Source organism: Anoplopoma fimbria, chromosome 9 (genome assembly GCF_027596085.1).
Source record: "Anoplopoma fimbria isolate UVic2021 breed Golden Eagle Sablefish chromosome 9, Afim_UVic_2022, whole genome shotgun sequence".
NCBI lineage: Eukaryota > Metazoa > Chordata > Actinopteri > Perciformes > Anoplopomatidae > Anoplopoma > Anoplopoma fimbria.
Window position 1 is genome coordinate 3,689,418 of NC_072457.1, and position 8,260 is coordinate 3,697,677.

At 37.7% G+C, this 8,260-nt stretch overlaps 1 protein-coding gene across 1 annotated transcript; it reads right to left on the minus strand.

The window, feature by feature from the left end:
• Positions 1-733: 733 nt before the first annotated feature.
• On the minus strand, positions 734-8,144 carry mrpl45 (mitochondrial ribosomal protein L45). Its single transcript, XM_054604954.1, has 8 exons — positions 8,072-8,144; positions 6,833-7,028; positions 5,931-6,048; positions 5,701-5,799; positions 3,721-3,769; positions 3,458-3,607; positions 3,164-3,337; positions 734-1,255 (listed from the first exon to the last, which is right to left on the minus strand). The coding sequence occupies exons 1-8, from the start codon at positions 8,132-8,134 to the stop codon at positions 1,157-1,159; spliced, it is 948 nt and encodes a 315-aa protein (XP_054460929.1). The 5' UTR covers positions 8,135-8,144; the 3' UTR covers positions 734-1,156.
• Positions 8,145-8,260: the final 116 nt, after the last annotated feature.

Below are 8,260 nucleotides of genomic sequence, written 5' to 3' on the forward strand. Positions count from 1 at the left end.
TTAGTTATTATAGTCATTGCTGGAAAAAAGTCACATCTTTGGGACCAAAGTAATATTCACAAATATTCTATTTATACACAAGAGAGTCTTCTGAATGACTTCATTGCTATGCACACAGCCGGTTAAACTGACATATGTTTGAAATACAATTTATTCATGGTTAAATAAAAGATATCTCATGACTATTATATATATTTATCATTAGCTTAGTTTATTGACATCAAGAGAGGTCGTACATTTCAATGTCTTGACATCAGTGAACGCCATTTTAAAGAACAACCTTTTTAAAGCAGTATTGTAATATAAACTTACAATATTAACAGTTTTCTCTATGGATGTAATTAAGTTACATGTCTATGACCGAAATTTGTGAAATCAGGTGTCACTTTTTCAGCACGTCTACTACTAAAGTGTCATTCTGTCCCAAAACAGCTGCAGTGATTTTTTTCTTTCTCCATTCAGTGATCTCATTGTTTAAACAAGGCGCCAAGTTTTAATGTCAATGGAGTTACCTAGTTCTGAGCATTGTTGCATGTTGGTGTGTCTTTTGAATGAGTGTGCTGTAATTTGATGTCAAGTAAAAAACAAATATATATATATATATATTGTTGTAAAACATCCCTTGATTTGCATAGAGAAACAGCCCATGTTCTGTTTTTTTCAATTTTGTATGCAATATCTTCTATGAAAGATTGTTCTGATAAAGAAAAAATGAAATCTACTGGTATGAGGAGACACAGATGGGACACTTTATTTTTGTATTTCCTGAGGTCAACATGCAGTATATTCATCACAGAAATAAAACATTCAATTTCTGGAGATCTGTGCATTTTTATTTTTTGCATGTAGACATTAAGTTAAAACAATATAGAAAAGGAAAGAAAATCTATTACTGTTATTATTAGTAGTATTCTAGACTGCTGTGTGTTGCAGGACTCAGTAGTTTGCTCGTCCTTAAACTCACCTGCTGCTTCCATCGTTTCTGAAGCCAACAGCGTTTCTCAAACAGATCAGAGCCTCCAAAAGGAAGCCTGGTTTCCTGCCAAAGTGGACAAACTAACCAGCCACAGCCAGAATTTAAACAGCATTTTGGCGCATGACTGCTCATAAAATGTCCCAGTGTGGTTTGATGTTGAGAGCAGCGCCACCCGGTGGACTATTTATTCCACTGAACCGCCTCCGGTTTGGGAACTTCATAGTTGAGGGCCTCGAACTCTTGTCCTGGCTTCAGCTCCGGACCAGGAATCAGGACAGTCTGGAGGAATGAAAGGGGAGGATCAGAGTCATTTGTAAGCAGAGGAATTCTTTTTAAAATAACAAATAACAAGCAACTATCTATTCCATAATACTTTTAATGCCATGTCTTCTTCTGAGGGAAATTAAGCTTCTGGGCAAATATGTGAAAACCAGTTTGTTATGTTTAAAAAAAAGCAGAAAGACATTTGAAAACATCGTGCTTCAACAACTTTCCATGGTTGTTTTATATAACTGTGGATGGTTTCCTTTATTTTCTTAAAATTAGGAGGTATTTGTTTTTTTTACCTTTAGTTGTTTTTAAATTAAATAGTTGTAAGAAAGTTAACATTTTTTTTTACTAGTTACAGCCCCTAAACACAGAGGCAGCTGTGGTCGCGTTATTCTGGTATTCGTTTCTGTTCTGTATCTCGAACTACAGCTGCTGGACGCGTCCTCCTTTTATTGGTCAGTTGGTTTGACAGATTGTGATTGACAGATGTCAGAGCCTTAAATAACCACACAGAATAAAATCAAACCTCAGAGGTTTGGTGCAACAGATTTTAAGGATAGCTGTAGCAAAAAAAGGGAAAAAAGGAATGAAAAATGTAAAATGTAGAATAAAAAAATATTTGATACTGTGTTAAAGACACTTGATAAACAGTGAAAAATCACCCATATGTTTTTTTATATAGTTTTGGAAACACACACCATTTAAGGCTTTAGACTGGAATTGGGTTGTGATGAATTACATAATATAATTTTCTTTGTTTTCTTCCTATAAATTAAAAGGAAACGTCCTGTTTTCTGATCACATTCACAACAAGCTCCTCATTGTTTTTCATTATCATTATTAATAAACAAATATCATCCCAGAGTAGATATGAGAAGGGAGACTGTTGCTGAGCACTGATGGTGGAGCTTTTTTTTTTTTTGAGTGAGAAACACCTCCCAGGCAACATTACTGCTCCATCTGTCTAATGGAGGCACAGCGGGGGCTGACTCACAGATTTAAGGGTGATTATATTCTGCGCTTTGCACTGATGCGTATAATGCAAGTCAACCTCTATTCCACTCCAGACACTGAACTCCACTTCTCAGGTAAGCAGAATCTAACATCATTTATTATTGAGGAAACTTGTACTGTATCAGATAAACCCCTAAGTAACAGATCACAGGATCATTTCAAATCTCAGCAACAGTGATTCAATCCTTTTCTTTTTTTTTTAAGATTAAGTAAAAGTCGGAGTTCGTGCATGTTCAAAACATTCATAAATGATGGAGATATACTCGTTAAATGTGGTTGAAACTTGCATAAAAAGAGTTATACAAAATACAATCAGGAAAACTCAGATTGACCAGTTAAATCTACGTTACCCGAGAAGTGACATCACAAGTGAATTATGTCGTTATCTCTAGAAAACAAACTTTGTTCTCTCTCCGTCTCTTGGATAAATATTATAATTAATAAGAGGTACATTCTTTTGTTTCCGTCTCTTGGATAAATATTATAATTAATAAGAGGTACATTCTTTTGTTTCCTCGAGATAAATAATAAATAAATAAATAAAGAAGTCCTGCAAAGCATCCTCCCTGCGTGAAGGTTATAATGTTCAGTTCTGTTAAACTGCTGAAAGCTTTTGGACTATAACCAAACAGCTGCTATTTTAGGGAAAGAAGCAAAGTATGTGTAAAAGCATTATGAAGCAAATGAAGAGGAAAATGAATTACTGAAAACATCAGAAAATTACACTGAAAAGCTTGAAACACCTCGTCCACGTTAAAGTGACGTATGAACTGGTGAGTTAATAAAGTTGTTTTTTTTTAATTCCCTTTTTGACAGTAAGTGTGCCTTTGGAACTCTGCCTTCTTCTTCTTCTTCTTCTACTAAAAGATAAATGTAGTCATCCGGTGCAGAGCAGAGGGTCACCTTAATAATTGGGTCCTTGGCCGGAGCCCAGGACGGCACTATTTTCCCGTGTAGCCTCCATCGGCCGTAGGGGTTGACGAGGTGTCGCTCGATGACCACGTACTCCAAGACGTCCTTCGGCTGCTCCTCGCTGCCCAGCATCAGCCTCCCGAAGCGGTCGTAGATGGCCAGAATCTGCGGGACAACCGGACGTCAAAGAGCATTCACAAAAGCCACCTAAATCCTGGTTGTTATATTTACTTTTAAATCCAGTTGCAAACCACAAAACTGCTCTTGGATTCGCTCTGCACCTACCTGTTTGGAGTGCATGCGGACCGTCAGCTGTCCGTACAGGTTACCTTTGGTGACCATGTCGGGGCAGCGGGCGTGGACCACCTTGGGCGGCTCCAGAGACTCTAGGAACCTCCAGCTGATCGTCTTGTAACGGTTCCCCCTCGTCATCTCCTGAACACAGGACAGAGGAGCGATGGGAGGAGATAAAACTAGAATAAACTGGGGATTTGATGGAACTGAATTAGTGAGAAGACGTCAGCATCATTAAGAAGAAAACCACTTACAGGATAACATCTCTCCGTCACCAGGGAGTGAAGTTTCTCCTTGTTGAACCTGAGAAAACAACACAGCAGGCGTTCATATCATCATATCTAAATGCAAAGACAACGTTTAGTCACATGACATGCTGCTGTATTGAGCATCAGGGGGCGACAAGAACCGGAAAGTCTGACAGAGAAAAGAATCCCTCTGTAGAAATCTTTAAATTTGAGATGTTTGGATTTAGAAACTTAAAAAATGATTACAACCTGCACATATAAACATATATACGTCTTGTTCAAAGACAGTGGGAGTCTGGGTTCAAACAGTCAACCCCTCTGGTTAAATGACGACCTGTTCTACCGACTGAGCCATTAATGTGCAGTCAACATCGAGCCAATTTCGAACCATAAAGATCATATTTGAAAAACAAAAAAATATTGTTCTTAATCATTTTAAAAAGACATGTGACTGCATGTGTACAGGACTGAGGAATTGGGACCATTATAAAGTAATGTATGATGTTTTTGGAAAAGGTTCCGTTTTGTTTCTAACAAAGAACAAAAACAACTTGAAGAAGAAATGTAAAGAAATAATTTAATAGTTTATAGACAAATTATATTTATATGAAAAGGGAAAATTCACCACCTTTTTTTGTGGATGTCCAATCAGTGTCCTCAGTGAGTGCTATATGACAGAGAAAGCCGGGTTCTCAGCTGCAAAATCTGTTGTTCTTATGTACAAGAACAAGTGACAATGACGTAGCTGAATGCAAGGAGGAACTACAGGCTTATATTTCAGCTTGTATTTCTCTTTTGAAGCCAAAGCTCTACCTGCTCAAACACAGAACTTCCTTGTTCTCTTCGCTTGTATTGCAAACTGCAAAAAAGGCATCCCAAAAATATGAGGATGTTCTTGAGGAGGATGCATTTCACAGGATATTCAGCAGTAGTGTTTGAGCCGGAGTATACAGCCGAAGAAATGCAGCGCAGAGAGGCTGATTCTGTGGCTGCAAGAGGATGTGGACCCTGGGTAGCCGAGGCTTGTGTGCAATGCTTTGTGGTACCTGTAGGCACTGCCGCCACCGGGTCCACGAACAGGAGAACTCAGCTTTCTCAGGTCAATACAGCACGCACTGAATAATTGATTACTTCCATCGACTACACACACTGATTGGACCTCCACATAAAAAGGTAGACAGTTTTCCCAGTTCAATGTCATTTTTACTCGTTCAGCATAATCAGACTGAGCTGAAGAGCCAATGCAGATGCAAGAAAAAACCAGTGCATCTTGATTTAAAGCTGTCGTCGGCAGCATTTAGGTTTCATTTAAGAACTGGTTTCTTTCAACAATAGTTCCAACATGAAACTGCTCAAAACAAAGTCTGTGGATTATCGTGAGTAACCTGGTCATGATTTATGGAAAGAGGCATTGCTGTTGAGTTTTTAAAATGTATTTTTTGGCGCTTTGAGCACCACAATCAGAGTGTCATATAGTCCCATTACATATGAGAGAAGGCAGACATCTCTATGGCCGATATCTTCAAAACTAGGAAACTTACGATTTTGGGGTGAACTGTCTTTTTAAGTAATTAGAAGGTTGTTAAAACAGCTGGACTGTTCACTGCTATCTTAATTTAATAAGTAACTCTAGCTCTGTTTATTTGTAAAGAGCTGTCGTAAATGGAGATAACAAAGTATCAGACAGTTTGATCCCAATAAACAGGCAACACGACTGTCTTAACACTAAAGGTACATAAGCTCTCGTCTGCACAGATATTTTCTGACAACCAGCTAATTAACTGTCTAGGTAAGTAAATCAAAAAAATAATAATTCTTGAATGCTTTCCCACTTTGGAGCCGAGCTGAAGGCAGCATGAGTCGATCTCTAGCTTCTATAACAAATGCCTCACGGTAATGTTCAGCTTCCCACCCCGACTACGAGGCTGAGATGAGCTGCGTCAGCCAGAAGAGTGAAGAGAGAGAGACACGAGTTCATGTTCTTACTGCGTCAGGGCGTTGTGGCCCTCAATAAAGATTTCTTGAGCTCGCACTGCAAAACCCTTCGTAACGAACTCCGAGTCGTGCTCCTTGATTTTACGAATCCTGCAAGAAACAACGATAAAGAAGTACAATTCAGCTTTCTCATGTTTTACTGCAAAGTGTATCATCTTAAGATGTTTAGAAACAGCTGTAATGAGGTGATAAGAGAGAGGAGGTAAGAGATGTAATCTCACGCTAGCTGTGAGGCGGCGCTCTGTCGTAGCTGCTCGGTTCGTTGTTTCAGGCCTTCTTTAGACAGAGTGGAAAGACGAGCGTCGCCCTCCGGAGGGATGTAGGGGTCGAAGATTCCCGCTGGCAAAGACATCAAACAGGGACCATAAATCAGTATTTACCTTCCAACCAGGAGAGATGTTACTAAATACATTGTTGCTGTCTGATTAATGAGTAGATCATCCACATTTTGGGGTTTTGAAACAGCATTTAGTCTGCAAAACGACAGCACCAGTATTGACGTTGACATTTGAGGACAAATGTGCTGATGTCGAATTGATCTCACTACTTTTACACCAGTTTCTTTTTCAAAACGATTTCTGGATACCTGAACTTTTGTATCACAAACTATTTTTTTCCCCCTGAAACTTCTGAAAAAACATTATTTTCTAAAAACCATGTCATCCATTTAACAAAAGAAGACAAAGTTCTTCTTCTTGTCTCAACACAAGCAGCTGATATTTTACAATGATTCAAAAATAATACATAAAATGATTAAGTGAAAACAAATGGCGATTCAATCTGATTATCAGGCTACAATAAAAGGGTCTAAATGTGACACAATTATTATTCATATCAGAATGAGTCTAAAGAAATGTTTTTGTTATGACCACACATTAAATAACAACTTTTGTTACTTTAAGTGTTTTTGATACTCTTTGCTATAAACACATTTTGGAAGTTATGGTAAACTTAACTTTTATCCCTCCAAAGTCTGATTTGTTGTATTTCATAAATGTACCAGAATGTTGTTCATTCTCCAAAAGCCTCTGCAGTCTTAACATTGAATTATTTGAAACTACAAGTCTCACACACCAGCAATAACTTCATGTATTCCTGTTAAGATGAAAAACAACATTATTACCAGTGCATGCGATGTTGATGGGCCTCTCCATGTACTGCTGTCTGAAGACGATGCCTGCCGCTCGGGCCTTTTCCTCCGGGTTCTCCTCCCTCTTTCCCTTCAGCCCCACAGCTGGAGGGATGAAGTACCGCTTCTTAGTGCGGACCGGCAGGTAAAGCGGGACCGGATGCCGCAGGTCCAGAGACGCCTCAGCATTCTGAGAGAAAGTGTTTTAAGATAAAAAAACTTTACTTATCCCGGGGGGGATTGTTATGCAGCAGTTGCAACAAAAAGTGAGAAAGACTGCAAAATATTTAGGGTGAAAATAAAACAAAGTATAGGCAAAACAATTAAGATTATTAGTGAAGTGCAAAAGTAAATGTACACAATGCCAGAAATGTAAATAGTTAAGTGTCATATATATACTTTGTTAACAGTTAACAGTGGAGGAGGGAGTATTCAGATCATTTATCAAGTAACAGTACAAATTCTACAGTGTAAAAAACACTCTTTTACAAGTAAAAGTCCTGGATTGAAAATGTTATATAAGTATATAAATATAATAAGGGAATTATAATAAAAGTAGAAAAAGTAGAAAATGTCCCCTGTGACTGTTTTACAATTATACATTATATCATTAAGATATTATTACTCTTACTTTATTAACTAATCATTATTATTCTCATTATGGATTATTCTGCTGATTATTTTCGCCATTAATCGGTTGATTGTTTGATTTGTTAAAAATAGTACAAAACCTGAAAACATATTAAAAAGATCAATTAAGGTAAAGCAGCACATTTCTGTAACTGGAAGAGTGAAGTAAGAAATACAATATGTGCCTAGAGTATAAAGAAGCATAACGTGGTAAAGTAACAGTACAAGAGCTTTAAATGTGTACTTAAGAACAGCATTTGAGTAAATGTATTTAGTTTAATTTACTTTAATCCACTGTTAAAAGAAAATGTGACTGTTAAATGAAAATTGATGGTAAATAAATAGGTCAGAATTTTTACTTTCATACAAAGTTTTTGTATTTTACTTATTCCTAACAATATTCCCAATCTATTTTTCCATGTTCCTGGTGTGGATATTGTTCCATGTATGTCTGGTTCACAGGTAGCTAGCATTAGCATAGTTAGCTCCCTCCAGCTCTCTTCACACAAACATCTTCATAACACGTTTAATAAACTATCTGCTTCAACAACACGTCGACTGTCTGCCTGCTGAACAGTAAAGCGTCTCTAAATGTCTCCTTACAGTCAACCTGCTGCATGTTGCTCTGTGAAGAGCGACCAGTGTCCTCCTCATGGGCAGCGCCATCTTGCCAACATATGACAGAATGTAACACTTCCGGTTTCCGCTTTCAAAATAAAAGGTTCATTTTAGGAGCGTTGGTCATTAAAACGATTTTATACATTAATTATGTATATGTTTATATAATGGTAT

Excerpts from the sequence above, each read along its gene's own strand:
- mrpl45 (XM_054604954.1), bottom strand. The coding sequence starts at position 8,134 with ATGGCGCTGCCCATGAGGAGGACACTGGTCGCTCTTCACAGAGCAACA. Across the intron at positions 7,029-8,071 it reads CAACATGCAGCAGGTTGACT|AATGCTGAGGCGTCTCTGGA; the intron begins GTAAGGAGACAT and ends ACTTTCTCTCAG. Across the intron at positions 3,338-3,457 it reads TCCGCATGCACTCCAAACAG|ATTCTGGCCATCTACGACCG; the intron begins GTAGGTGCAGAG and ends GTTGTCCCGCAG.